The sequence below is a fragment of the Pieris rapae genome, chromosome 3, assembly GCF_905147795.1.
Source record: "Pieris rapae chromosome 3, ilPieRapa1.1, whole genome shotgun sequence".
Classification (NCBI taxonomy): Eukaryota; Metazoa; Arthropoda; class Insecta; order Lepidoptera; family Pieridae; genus Pieris; species Pieris rapae.
Genome location: NC_059511.1, coordinates 6,839,232 through 6,853,967, shown reverse-complemented (window position 1 = coordinate 6,853,967; position 14,736 = coordinate 6,839,232). Strand labels below are relative to the sequence as shown.

Below are 14,736 nucleotides of genomic sequence, written 5' to 3'. Positions count from 1 at the left end.
CGATGTGTACAGTCATAGCTCAATGCTATACGTGTTATGCTGTGTCGCTTACTTGAAAAACAATAGGTGAGTCCTATATTTATATATTTTTTTGTTTTGTACTGTATATTAAATAGTAAAAGTTATAAATAATTCTCTCACCTAGATCAGAAGAAATTTATTTTAAACAAAATATACAGGATTATATTGTCTTAAATAATGGCCGCTTCACACAATGCTGCGAAAGTTCTTCTTTATTATAAACTGACTGACTTTCCGAATTCTAAACAGGCTTAACCTGTGAATTGCAATGCAATTTATAATCTCAATATCAATATTAAATGACAACTGATACAATATAATGTATTAAAATAATAACATGTGCATTGAAAAAAGCATGGGATACGCGGTTATTAAAAAATAAGACAGACTTATAATAGGATTTATGGTGAATATTATGTAAAAATTTAAAACCATACATTGAAAAGTAATTTTTTTTTTAATATTGTCACATCTTGAGGTGGAGTAGTAGTAGGTAAACTTTTATTAAGTCTAAAAAATATCCCGTTCTGTAGGTATGTTTCAAGATCCTGAATCAATCAAAATGTTCTATGGTTTAATAGCAGCTGTGACGTTTCTATGCACGTCTGTTTGGTTCAGTTGGAGGTACAAAAACAGAAGACTGCTATTGATGGCAACTAAAATACCAGGTCCCCCCGTGGTCCCACTATTTGGTAATGCTTTGAAGTTCATGTGCAGATCGGAAGGTAATACTTTCTCTGTATGTATCTCGTTAATAATAATGTTAAGCGCGATAAATAGTTATTTTTCGGCGCACCAACACCAAAGTATCTTAGAACCAACTCGACTTAGGGTCCTTCAAGATTCTTATTTTATTTTTTTCTTACTAATTCTTGAAATTCTTATAATTTATTTCTTAAAGGCTGAAACGAGCGAGTCTTCTAGCAGTCTGAGTATCCATGGTAATGCTATTTAGACTTCTAGCTGTAGTATCACTTAACACCAGGAGATCCTTCTTCCAGCTTGTTCCACTTCTAGAAAAAAGAACGGTAATAGTATCCTTTGGGCAGTCCAAACACACCGTCATAACTAACCATCTCATGAGAATAGATGAAGAATTAGAGATAAGTGAGGATCGTAAAGGATTTCTGACCTTTGAGAAAAAGGCATTTCTTTATAATGTTTTAGCATGTTTGCTAACCCTGGTATAGGCTATCTGGCTATTATATTTGATATTTTAACTACTTTAGTGTAAAAAAAGAGTGTTAACCAGATGGTTAAGAATTTAATTAATAAAATAAAATAAATAATAAAATAAAATAAAATACACAACTGTGTATAATTATATTCTTAGTAACCTAACCTAACCTAACTAATGTACAACTGTACATAGGTTCGTAGTCACAATACTTAATCGTATGGGATTGTGAAGCTTCGCTTGGAAAACCTAAAACCCACACCTTCACGCCGTCGCACGTCGTTTTAATCAGAATTAAGAAATGCTAATCGCGCTGTTGTTATGTAAAAGCGTCATATATAAAATTATTTGCCGTTCTTTTGTCTCACTAAAACCCGAGAATGTCTCTACCGATTTAGCTGATCTTAAAATATTTGTGGAACTTTAGAGACGGTATAAATGTCGATAGAAACATGTATAATATCGATTGCCCAGATGAACTTAGTCATAAAGACTATTACGACTGTTAATTAACGTTATAATTAAATTAAAGTTAATAATATTTTCTAATAACTTCCGTGAGTGAACTATAACTGTAATTTTTTTACCCAATGTTAGTAATACTCGTTTACCTAATTTTATCTAAGCTGATATAGATCGCATCAACCATAAAGATTCTTTATTTTAGATTTACCAAATTTACCAAATAATCATATTAGTAATGCGACAAGTATGCGAATGTGAATTACTGTATTGTATATTTAGTAATTTATTAACTATTTTAATTAAATAAATAACAACATGTTTCAATCTTCAAACATAAAAAATAGCGTTCATTTGATATATTTATTTGTATATATAATGTAATTAGTATCCTAGTAATAATAACGATATCTTCTTATATTTTTAAAAAGAAAGGAAATAGATTTTAATTTAATGACTTCTTCCCCGTGGCACGCGATTTATAAATAAAAAACATATGCATAGATAATTTAATTTTCCAATACAAATCGTTTCCCAGCTCTTTAAAGCGGATTCAGTTTTTTGTTTTTTTTTTTTTAGAAATAAAAAATTGTCGCTTTGTTGTCAAATATTTTTAGGTTCGTTCAGAAATACTAAAATGTAGAATAATGTAAGTAATGAAAAAGGATTGACGTATATAATGTATATAGTGAAGAAGGAGTTCGTAAAATCAAGTTCAGCTAATTTGTACACGACATTCATTGATGGAACGGAGTTCAAGGCTCAGCTACTTACGTAATATATAAATCTTCTGGGTCGATTGTTCGTATTTAATTCCCACTAAACGCCTGGCCCCAGTTTGATGATTTTTTGTGTGTATAATGGTTTCCAATTCGAGAATAGTTTAGATTTACAATTAGATTACTTTTTGTATTTATTTTTATTTACTTCTGTATTTATTACATGTGTACAGGGCAACGTCTGTCAGGTCCGTTACTATCTATCTGAGCCTATATAAAGTAATTATTCATGTACAAGTATAAAGTACCTGGTCAATCGTCAACAACAGTCGTAATTATATGGATCAATTATTATACCGCTATGAGGATTGTATATTAAATATACATACTTCGTTAAGGAAAAGTCATAAAATATTATATATCTTCGATGAACACTATGATAAGTTTCATTATCCAATGTCGCATTCAACAGACAGGGCACATTGGTAAAGTGATATATTTTTATTCATTCAGTATCAATCGTCTACTTAGTACACAATAGAACGAAAATCATTGTGAATCAATAAAACCAGGGTTTAGAAAAAACTATTTTTTATATATTATATTCGCGCCTTTTTCTCGAAGGCGTAAGCACAGACCACGAATCTCCACTTGCGGATAGACGCTCGCATCATCCGCTTACACATCATTCACCACGCATGCTCGTCGGTTATGAAAACTTTTATTTTTTAAAATTTATTCTATTCCATCCTTTCTCCAGTCAGAGACCGAATTATTTATAAAACTACATCATACCACTTACTGAATAAACCCGACCAACAAGGAATCTTCGAAACTACTACATATTTATTTTACTAAGAATAAGTAGTCTAAAAACAGTTAACTTGGACTAGAATTATGTTTTTGTACATTTTTTTTAAATACACTGAGAAATGTTCTAATGATGACTATACGATTTTTACTACCAAATAAAATTACAGTTAGCTTAAATTAAAATCACATTTTTGAAACTAATTATTTCTGTAAAATAAACAAGAAAACTTAGTAAAATCACAATGGATGGTAGAATTATCAACACTGGCGTCAAATAATACAAAATAGCTCAATTAATTGTAACATTTATATGTTACAATTAATTGAGCTATTTTGTATTATTTTATGGTATAAGTCAACGGATTGGGTTTTTCTTAAAGCAATTTAATACAATTAAAGCGTGATTACAATTATTCTGTTATTTATACATTTAAATATTATATCTCTAATAGTTCAGGTTATAATTACCGCGTTAAACCTTTGACCCGGAAAATAATGTTTTATAATAATATTATTTTATATTTTATAATATTATTTTATAAAAAATATAATAACAATAAATAGTTGTTCGAATGTAATTTCAACTCATAGTACACAGTTGTGCAGTGTTAGCCTAAAGTTTTTTTTTTACTGGAGGGATCCGTTACGCGTACCGTATGCGTAGGCGGCGCGACTGCTTTAGGCGGAGGCTTAATTGAGAGTCGCAATCTATCCAAGTATCCAACGGCACCTCCAACACATATCACATAATCACTGAAGTGAAATACAAAAAGTCAGTGGCGTAGTAAAGGGGGGGCAGCGGGGGAGGTCCGCACCGGGTGTCACCTTTTTGGGGTGGAACCCACCTGGTATCTCAACTTTAAGAACAATGCACAAACAAACAAAAAATCGCTAGCATAAAAAAAACATTTTTCAGGGATTCCTGCACTAGCACTTGCTCAGCTCTATGTAGAATTCGGGGATTCCCGCAAATGAGCCTGACACTGTCGTAGGGGCTGCCCCGTCTCATACTCGCGGTGTTTTGATAAATTAGCCATATCCTTGCAAAATGTACATTGTTTCTTTCCATTTTTCGTCATCGTATCTTAAAGTAGGAAGAATGGAAAAAATGAATGGTGGAGTTGAGAAATTGAAATTCAAACATAGCCAATTTTTGACACTTTGAATTCCTTTGACGAAAATGAGAACCAGAACATAATTTTGAAACTTACACGATATATTTTATCGCAAGCCAAGTAATCCATAAATTTCAGAAATAAAAATTTATTATATCACAATAATTTAATGTTTTACTTAGCCAATTGTTATTTCACCCCGAGACACTGTCGCGGAAGGCAGTTGAACGGAAAATAATAATAAAGGCAAAGTGCAGGAACAAATCAGAAAACATAAAATAACCAGTAAAAAGTATAAAAAAATATATATATGAAAATAATTAATGTGTGCAACATTTCTATTAAAAATGTTTAAAGAAAATGTCCTCTTTGTTTACAGATTTAACTACAATCACTGGAGACATTATACAAGAGTATGGAGATGTTTTGAGATTTTGGTTGGGCCCAGATTTAAATATTGTAGTCAGTAACCCAGAAGATGTGAAGGTATATTATTAATATTTTTTACAATCTGTAAAATATAAAAATAAGAATATAATGTAGTATATTAGTATATTATTTATTCTATTTCAATATAAGAATTGTCTAGGCAATACAAGATTTACATTATTTCATTGTTTCTTTATTCATGATGGTAAATACTGAGTGTACTACTCATGAACGTTAACAGAAAAGATGTTAAATTGATTCTAAATTTATATTTACTACCAAGTACGCAAGTCAAGGGCGTTAAGCGGGCCAGAACTCTCCACCACACCCTTTAATCAGCATTCAAATTGAGTCATACAAATTGTTTGGACTGGAGAAAATAAACCCCATGGATTCAGGATCATTTAAATATTCGTAAAATTTTTAAAAAGCTTTATTTATTAATTTACGTTAAACGATAGTTTATTCAGTGATAATAGCGCTTGGGAATTCGATGGTAAAACGAATACAATTTCCATATATGGAGTAGCTGTTTATCTTCTAGAGCCTGGTTGGTCGTACGCTTAGATTAGTTCTCTTTTGAGTATTATACTATTGAAAGTCAGTATTTGTTTTAAAATAGCTTATAATTTTGTTTCAGACGCTACTTACAAGCGCCAAGACTAGCATGAAAGGTCCTCAGTACAAATATATGGCAGATATCTTAGGAGGTGGAATACTTAGTGGATCAGGTAAATAAAAAATAATAGTAGGAATCCTTTATTTTACATGCTCAAGGACGTAGGAGTACTTTGAAAATTAATCTAGATAATTGTCAGATAATATATAACTGTTTTGTTTACTTACTACCAATGTTGAAACCTAGAATTAAAATAACTATTATTATTATTTTGTATATCACAAAAACAATTGCAATTATGCATTGCTATTATCAATTGTTTTTAACGGCCAACCTCCAGTAATGGAGTGGCACTTGAAGAAGAAGAAGAATTATCAATTGTAATTATGCATTGCTGTATTTTATATTCCGTAAAACTTATATCATTTTAGGTAGCGTTTGGCGAAAACATCGAAAAATTGTAACACCAAACTACGCAAAACGTTCCATCGAGTGCTATTCGAGTATTTTCAATAAGGAAACTGATTATTTGATTGAATATCTACAGAAAGTACCCGAAGCAAAGGAGATTAACATCTACAAGTACATCATACCATGTACTACAATGGCTGTATGCCGTACGTAATAATTGTATCTTGATTTGCACATCTCGAGTCACTGGGCCAAAGGCCAGATTTGAATGTATTTAGATCATTTTAACTTTATGATCAGTCCGTTATATAATAGAGCATTTAAGTGCGATAGAAATATAAAAATATGTATTCCTTTGCAACCGACTCAAAAATGCACTAAAATTATAAACTAACAATATTACTGTATTCTATTGATTGGTCTTATATTACAACGATAATTTAATGTATTAAAGTTAATATTTAATTAATCATAACGATAAATTAAATGTCTAAATTTGTAAAATAGCTAAAGAAATAACTTACTATAGTGTTTCATTTAAATTGAACTAAATGGCTAAACGTGTCGTTTAAGGACTTTTGCGTTAGCAAAATCTTGACATGACCATCAGTCAGCGAGAGCGTCTACCTTCATCGTCATAATATAAACTGTGTCAGAAAATTCGCATTAAGCACATTTTTCATGTTTCAGAGACCATAATGGGATTGACTAGAGACGAGTCAATAGAAATACCACATCTTCAGGAAATAACTGAAATAAGTCCAAAGTAATTTTTATGTTAAATTTTGATATAACTACTGCCGTGGTCTAATTGTGATTTAATTTGATTTCCGCGAACCAATTTTTCAATCATGAATACAATTTATTTCAAATAAATTATATAGAATCTATATTATAGATAATATAGGACTTTTGAATATAAGACTTTTCGAAGTCTTAAATTCAAAGTCAATTTGTTATGTAATTACTTCTCTTTCAGATTATACGAATTAATATTCGATAGAATGACAAAATGGTACTTACAAATCGATCCAGTATTTTGGACAACAGAGTCCTATAAAACACAAAAACATTTTCTAGAATTATTGCCTAATTTTGCGAAATATATAATCGATGTCAGAAAATCGAAATTAAGTGAAATGAAAAATTACTCGTGGGAAAGCTCAGATGAAAATATGGAGGAGACATCTCACTTGAGTGTTGTGGATAGATTTTTACTATCCGAACAACTGACTACTGAAGAGTTAATACAGGAAATATTTACTTTATTCACTTCTGTATGTATAATGTCTTTTTTTTTAAGTCTAAATTATAAAATGAATTCAAAGTTGTATACCTATATAGCATCTACAATCTTTTAACAAGGTGTAGGAAAGTTTCATGTAACCTATTTATAACGTCAAAATTCCTAAAATGGCGAAATTAGCAAGACAATACCTTAGTTAGTTTGTATTGTTGTTTATACAATGTATCGTTTCCTTTTCGATTTGATATCGACTCTTTATAATGCCAAAAAGGTGCAGTCGCTTTAATATCACCATATAAAGTTTTTAATCTCTTTTTTAATAATTTTGAAATAAAACTTACTGTAGTGCGATTCGATGTTTGTATTACCATTTTTGTCGTACATAATGTTTCGTTGTAAGTATATATTTTATGTATTTGCAGAGTCAGGAAGCTTCGGGAAAAATTTGCTCTTATCTACTACTTATGATGGCATTCAATCCCCACTATCAGGTACTAAGATCACTTAAAATATATATTTGTGTTTACTATAAGTTCTTTTTAAATGCTATTTACGCTATGCTCGATTTAAGACATGACTCTCAGCAGGCGTTGGTATCTTTATATAGGAGATAATATTATATGTATATAGAGAAAGCCATTGCCAAAAAAAGGACACACAGATATAAATGTGTTTAAGTGTAAAAGTATCTGAAATAAAAGGTTTGAGTTCTGTTTCATCTATCTATAACAGTAACGGTAGGTGAACATTACTCTAAAATACATGTTTTAATCTGTTAAAACGGAGATATTATATTTTATAAAGTTTATTTACTTCCAATCAGTTGATTGTAACTTTAACCAATTTTGAAAAATGTTTAAATCAATAAGTATTTACAGGAAAAATTGTATTTAGAGATAGAAAAAGTTGTCGGTAATAAAGACAGACTTCTAACAGATGAAGACTTTAAACGAATGCCTTATTTGGAAATGGCGTATAAAGAAGTATTGAGACTTTTCCCGATTGGTGCTATGATTCAAAGGACAGTTTTAGAAGATATACAGATAAGTAAATGTTATTTTTAATTAATTTAATTATTAGTAGCGCAATAATTTTTAAGGTATTAAGGCTTCTTCCCAGCATTATAGCGTTCATTACTAACTAATGAATATTTAAAAAATAAAGAAATCGCCAAAATTACGTGGATGTATTGGTTAATTACTTTTTTTAAATATACTATTTTGATTGTCAGTTTTTGTAAGAGGTAATTTTAGGTCTTGGTCAGCAAAACTCCGAAAATTGGAACAAATCTTTATGTAAAAGAAATAGTGTTACAGTGAATTCCGACTAGAAATCCAGTCTAATACCAGACGCCTACGCTTTAAGCTAAGCATTTTGAACTCTAAAGTTAGACACTACAAAATTACCATTATTAAGATTTCTACGAGTATTATTAAAAAAAGGCTTTCTGTTACAGGAAGCTATACTATTCCAGCCGGTTCATCGCTGGTAGTTCCTATATATCACATACAACGTGATGAACGTTTTTGGAAAAATCCAAATGATTTCAATCCAGATAGATTTAATGCAGAAAATACTGAGGACAGACATTTATCCTCTTTTATCCCATTCAGCTTGGGACCGATGGATTGCTTGGGTGATTATTACAAAATTTATAAATTCACCGAGGAAGTCGAAGTAATATTATGATTTGTACAGTTCTATAGATTTATCGTTTTATCAATTTGCCTTTAACAACGGATATTTCTGTCTAACACTTTATTTTATTTATGAATGAAATATAATTTCCTTTATCGTTCTTTTTATTTTCAGGAAGATATTTTGGAACGAAATTGATAAAGACAATAGCAGTACGAATACTTCAGAACTTTAAACTCAGTTCAAGAAGTTCCTATAAAGACTTGCATCTGGCAATAAAAATTTCAGTGTTTTCTGTTAACGGATATCCCGTTATATTGACTCCAAGAAATAAAATTTGACGTATTTAGTTCTACCGGAATCTCATGGCAAATAGGGAAATAACAATTTGTTGTGGACAATAGTAGGGAGATTGGATTAAACGACCTTGATACTGATTTTGACTGAAGTTTTATTTAAGTCTAGTATTAATGACCATAAAGTACATTAGTAATTTGTATGAAGAATGTTGGTACAGATCAGGTTCTTAAGATTGAACAATATGTCATGAAAAATAAATAAATCGTAAAATCTTTATGTATTAATTTAATATACATTTGAATAATACAAATGACTTAAAATCTCATTCAGAACAGGAGAACGATTCCAAGAACTTCATTTGCATTTCTTCTTTTTCATCAGATGAAGATAAAGAGGTGTTGATCGCTCGCTGTAATCGCTCTTCCAGCGATTATTATTATATCTTACTTAATGAAATCCTTTTCTACTTCCTACACAACATTTTCGCTAATTCTTGCTGGTCTATTTTTATCAGCAACTTTTTGCTTCATTATACCCCAAATCGTTTCTATGGGATTCAATGTGTTTTAAGACTCCCACCTTGGGAGTCTTAAAACTTCATAACCGTGTGATTTTAATACTACACCTATCTTCTATAAGGGTTTTGTTTCACTACAGTTTTAGTTGGCTTGTGTAGGTGGTTTGGTATACGTGCGTAACAGAAACACATGAAGGTCTTCTTAGATATGGAATCAGCTTCTCTGTCACCGATTATCTATTGTTATATCGATATATAAAGTAAAATTTACAAAATATCTATCTGATGACTACCACCTATCGAGGTGGTACATATTGGTATATATTTTATATCAAGGATACACTTATTGTCCTGTACACCAGACAACAATCTAGGACAATTGCCATTTTCCATGTTATTATTTTTTTACATACTTATATTTAAGTATGTAAAAAAATAATAACATTTATCATATTACTGAAATAATTGTTAAGTCATTCATCATCATCATCATCAGTATATATATCCCACTGCAGGGCATAGGCCACCTCTAACGAGTGAGAGTGAAAAGGAATATTACTTTGTATTTGTCCAACATCAGATATTCTCTTCCGTTGTTCAAATCAATATCTTCATCAATAGTTTCATTACTGTTGGAATTCCCTTTCGAAAAAGAAGTGTAACAGTGTTATATAAATCTATTAGCGTGAGCCTGAATAATAATTATTCCTTAGCTTGTTCGATGTTCATTTTGCTTATGCTAACACTTTTTTAAATTCTCAAAGCTTTATTGATTAGAAGTTGGCAACACTCCTCTCTACTACAAGTTTCCTACTTACTCAAGACTTGGCCTAAAGGTCTAGATACCAGGCCATAAACTCCAAAAAAAAAAAAAAAAACAAGTTTCCTACTAGTCTGTGAATCTCTGTTGCTAAGATTTGCATTTAGACTTGAGAGTTTATAGTTTATACTACAGTATTGAGTTATGAGTATACTATATATTATATATCTGTGATTATGAGCGGATTGCGGTGACCTAGATTTTCATAAGTATTTAAACGAAAATATCATTAAAGGATCAGTATCATAAGGTCAACATAACAGTTAGAAATCGTTGTTACTATGGCTACTTTCTCTAGATTCCATAAAATTGCCCTTATAAGTTTAGGTGCTGTGGGTGGAGGTTTTGCTTATTATCAATTAGGTAGTAATGAAAAGAAATTTGGTGTGCAGAACTCGTGGACAACGAACTTTACGCCTAGCGTTAAATGGGAAAAGAATTGGGACCAGTAAGTTTCTCTTAATTTAATGAATTACTCGATCCTTTAATATGAACTATAGCAACCTCAAATATTTTCAGTCGAGAACCCGAGTCCATAGTGAAACCGGCAAAAAATGGAAAGGCTGAGGACGACAATAGATACAATGAGCAAATCGAGAAGGCTAAGAGTAAAGCTGTGAGGCATTTGTTTTTAATTCGTCATGGACAATACCATGTTGATGGTAATACTGATAAAGAAAGAATTTTAACAGAATTGGGTGAGATTCATTAATATTTAAAAGCGTTTTAATATTTTACTGCTAGTTTACTTTTACTTAATTGTGCTAAAAGACAATATAAAAGAATTATTCCATGGTTACCATTCATGTATTAAATTGTTTTTATTATATGTATATCATTCTTTCAGGTAGGCAACAAGCAGAGCTTACTGGAAAGCGCCTTGCAGAGCTTGATATAAAATGGGATCTACTTGTTAGATCTACTATGACTCGTGCACAAGAGACTGCAAAAATCATTGCCAAACATTTACCTAGTGATATTGAAATCAAAGATTGTCAATTGATAGAGGAAGGTGCTCCTATTCCACCTGAACCTCCAGTAGGACATTGGCGACCTGAACCAAAAGTAGGTAATAGCAAAAAATATAAGCCTTGTACTTAATAAAGTCATAAGAACCCTAACAACTATGAAACTAAAACATGGTTTTTCTTACTTAACATACTTGTTTAGTGAAAAAAATGATGTTTTGTTTCACAAAACCACAATAATCATCATCAATATATTATATACATTGCTTTAATTTAGATCTGATTTATGATCTGCTCTGAAGAAGTGTGAATTCTTATCTACAGGAATTTTAATTCATACTCTCAACTATTTATTCCATCCAGTTATTCAGAAGTCTCATAACCCCTTTACTAATTTATAGTAAGTTATAACATATGTACTTATCAGAAATAAAAATGATGTTTGATTCTTTTAACCAGTTCTTAGCTAAGTTGAATGATTCTTTAAATATATTATTTTTATAAGTAAAACACTGAGTCATTTATAACTTGAGAATGTCTGAACAAGTTTTGATGACATATGATTTGTTTCAATTCTTACAAAATCTTACTGGAATGTAAGAGAGAATTTGTGCTTATGCTAAAAACATAATTATACCTTTATTATTGAAGTATGAAGTATTAAAGACAATTTAATACTCCACTGTATAATATCACTTCATAACTGACCAGTTTTGCATAATACCAATATAAATTCATTAAATTACTAACATCCTATTAATAGATATTTAAATGAAACATGAATTCATGTATCCATCCTTTTAAGTAGTATTGTATCAGTAAAGTTTAATATCATACTTAATTTTTATTGTAATTTTTGTATAAAATCTGAACATATTAATTAATTAAAATAATCAGCAGAAGACTTGTATGCATGAGCTGTTTGTGTAATTTTTAATAATAAATGTTTAAATTAATATAAACAAGATCCCAATAATAAGTCCCTTTTTTATTTATATTTTCAAAAAGCAATACTGGCCAGTTTAATAATACAGTATGGTTTGGTATGTGTAGCAGTTCTTCCAGGATAGCGCTCGTATTGAAGCTGCCTTTAGAAGATACTTTCATCGGGCATCACCAGAACAAACACAGGATACATACACCCTGCTAGTATGCCATGCAAATGTCATACGGTTCTTTGTTTGCAAGTAAGTCATTTTTGTGCGGATACATATTTGTATAGAATTAACCAACTTGTTTATACAAGCAAAATGCATTCAGTTAAATATTTCATAATCTAAATATGTTTGTGACATTAATTGTGCATGACTAAAAGACTATACATACCACTTAAATGAGGCTAGAAGTTCCTCAGTTAATTAGTTAATACTATTTATTGCCGAAATTTGTCACTTCTGATTTGAATAGTTGAGTTACATATAAAACAATGACATTGATAAGAGGTGAACTCTATCAAAAAGTGTTATCCGGGAAATGGAACAAGTTACAACAATCTTATTATTTACAACTCGTTTATTTATATTTACGAATTTTTTAATTTCAGGGCATTGCAATTCCCACCTGAAGGCTGGCTTAGGATTTCGCTAAGCCATGCGTCGATAACGTGGGTCTCCATACTTCCGAATGGCAATGTGGTGCTAAGATCACTCAGTGATACGGGACATATGGAGCCTAAATACATCACCAGTCGGTAAATAAGGTGCTATATAGGTTTTGTTTTTACAGGTCTTGTAGCTTAGTTACATATAGCAAATGTGAGAATTCATCCAATAATTCTTATTTTTGTAATAAGATAAGAAATGGCAAGCGTGGCCTTGTCGCCGCAATTAAGGACACAATTTTAGTCTGTAATGGATAAGGAATGAGGAGACAAGAAAACTCAATATGCGTTGCTATTTCGTAAGGATTAGGATTTTTGTGCGTTTTTTTAAAGTAAAGGCAACATCAGTTTAGGAAGCAATAAGCCATTCGCCATTTCTCGTCTTATTATGATTTCTATGATTGATACATTTCGATTTAGTTTAACAAAAAGTTCTACATTTTTCTGATCAATTTATGAGGTTGTGAGTAGTCATTTCTCGTGTACTTCAACAGGAATTCTGAACTTGTAAGAGATTTCTGATAAACGAAAGTTATTGAAGTATCAAGATTGGATTTTTGATATGTACAAAACGTAAAATTTAAATGAATTGAATGAATAGACTATGGGTGTCTAGTGTATCTCAACAACATTCTAGAAACTTTAAATATGTACTAGTACTTTCCTGTGCTTGGAACTATTCGTACTTAATCTGTACAGTTGTTTTGTTAAAATTTTGGAAATGCCAAATTACCAAATATCTAAATCCCGTTTATGACAGTGCAAAGGCCCGCAACGCACACGCGCAACGCGAGCCCTCTGGCATAGAGTGTCCATGGGCGGCGGTATCACTTAACATGAGATGAGCCTCCTGCCCGTTTGTCCCCTGTTCTATAAAAACATCTGAGATATGGCTTTTTCCTTTCCGTCTAGCAACGTAGAAGGTTCGATATGCATATTAATAGTTATATAATTTTCGCCATGCATTTTATCTCGCGATCGTGTTTATTACCGACAATGAACTTTAACGTGTTAATATGCCAGTAATATTCACCAAATAGAAATAAACCTATAATCATGAGAAGAAGAGACATTAGGGTCGTGTATGTTCAGAAAATAGTTCATTATATATATTTAAAATGTGCCTAACGTTAGCAATTTGATTCACTCACTGCCATCATATGTTAACTATAATGAAAGCTATGTATAAACAATATAAACCCAAAATACCTCAAACTACTTAAAAGTGTACGTATATTGTTATTTATAAGTGTAAAATATATGGTTTGATATTAAACTGGTTTATGTGATTTTTCGTTTCATTGTATAATATTATCCCAATTCGCCAATTATAAAAGTATACAAACTACTACAGTAAAGTAAATATTTGCATTCTCGTAACTTATTGCCCAAGGTAAGTCCATTTTTTACACGGTTTTCATACTTAATTTTCTTTGTTGGCAAGAAGGCAATCAACCTTTTTCCATCAGTGCGAAATTAAATAGATTTGTACTTTGTTGATTCTTTAATTGAAGAAATTATAGGTTCTAGATATCCCTCATAGCTGACCGTCATTGCTTGTACAGCAAGTGTTAATTCTCTAAGATGTGGATTAGAATGCATGACCTCAGGTTTGAGATTCGCAGGCTTGAACCACTTGGCCAACACTAAAAAACTCTCGAGGTGAATTCCTGGGGACATGCTTCTACCAATTAAGACTCATGACAACAAAAATAAAACACATCCATAAATTGGTCGAAAGTTTATTCACATAAACATTAAATGACGCATTGTAAAAGTTATTACAAGCAGTCAACAAAATATCCATATTAGCTTTTAGTGTTTTTTTTTTAAATCATGGCCCGCACGGTTTGTGCATTGTGACCCAGGGTCTAAACAGGG

General features: G+C 31.1%; 2 protein-coding genes across 4 annotated transcripts; both read left to right on the top strand.

The window, feature by feature from the left end:
* On the top strand, positions 1-9,088 carry LOC110993186 (cytochrome P450 4C1). Its single transcript, XM_045634694.1, has 11 exons — positions 1-66; positions 555-746; positions 4,687-4,793; positions 5,377-5,467; positions 5,787-5,972; positions 6,457-6,532; positions 6,746-7,043; positions 7,435-7,503; positions 7,891-8,059; positions 8,469-8,648; positions 8,825-9,088. Exons 2-11 carry the CDS (start codon positions 557-559, stop codon positions 8,989-8,991), a joined length of 1,533 nt encoding a protein of 510 aa, XP_045490650.1. The 5' UTR covers positions 1-66; positions 555-556; the 3' UTR covers positions 8,992-9,088.
* Positions 9,089-10,364: 1,276 nt separating this feature from the next.
* LOC110993161 (serine/threonine-protein phosphatase Pgam5, mitochondrial) lies at positions 10,365-14,144 on the top strand. Of its 3 annotated transcripts, none has more exons than XM_045634593.1 (5): positions 10,365-10,735; positions 10,807-10,985; positions 11,135-11,352; positions 12,321-12,442; positions 12,799-14,144. In XM_045634593.1, the coding sequence occupies exons 1-5, from the start codon at positions 10,569-10,571 to the stop codon at positions 12,947-12,949; spliced, it is 837 nt and encodes a 278-aa protein (XP_045490549.1). In that variant the 5' UTR covers positions 10,365-10,568; the 3' UTR covers positions 12,950-14,144. The 3 variants fall into 3 exon arrangements, with proteins under 3 accessions (XP_045490549.1, XP_022114994.1, XP_022114993.1); XM_022259302.2 differs by having other exon boundaries at positions 10,366-10,735; positions 12,312-12,442; XM_022259301.2 differs by having other exon boundaries at positions 10,367-10,735; positions 12,309-12,442.
* The last annotated feature ends 592 nt before the right edge of the window (positions 14,145-14,736 follow it).

Excerpts from the sequence above, each read along its gene's own strand:
- LOC110993186 (XM_045634694.1), top strand. The coding sequence starts at position 557 with ATGTTTCAAGATCCTGAATCAATCAAAATGTTCTATGGTTTAATAGCA. Across the intron at positions 7,504-7,890 it reads CATTCAATCCCCACTATCAG|GAAAAATTGTATTTAGAGAT; the intron begins GTACTAAGATCA and ends AAGTATTTACAG. Across the intron at positions 8,060-8,468 it reads TTTAGAAGATATACAGATAA|GAAGCTATACTATTCCAGCC; the intron begins GTAAATGTTATT and ends TTTCTGTTACAG.
- LOC110993161 (XM_022259301.2), top strand. The coding sequence starts at position 10,569 with ATGGCTACTTTCTCTAGATTCCATAAAATTGCCCTTATAAGTTTAGGT. Across the intron at positions 10,986-11,134 it reads AAGAATTTTAACAGAATTGG|GTAGGCAACAAGCAGAGCTT; the intron begins GTGAGATTCATT and ends TCATTCTTTCAG. Across the intron at positions 12,443-12,798 it reads ATACGGTTCTTTGTTTGCAA|GGCATTGCAATTCCCACCTG; the intron begins GTAAGTCATTTT and ends TTTTAATTTCAG.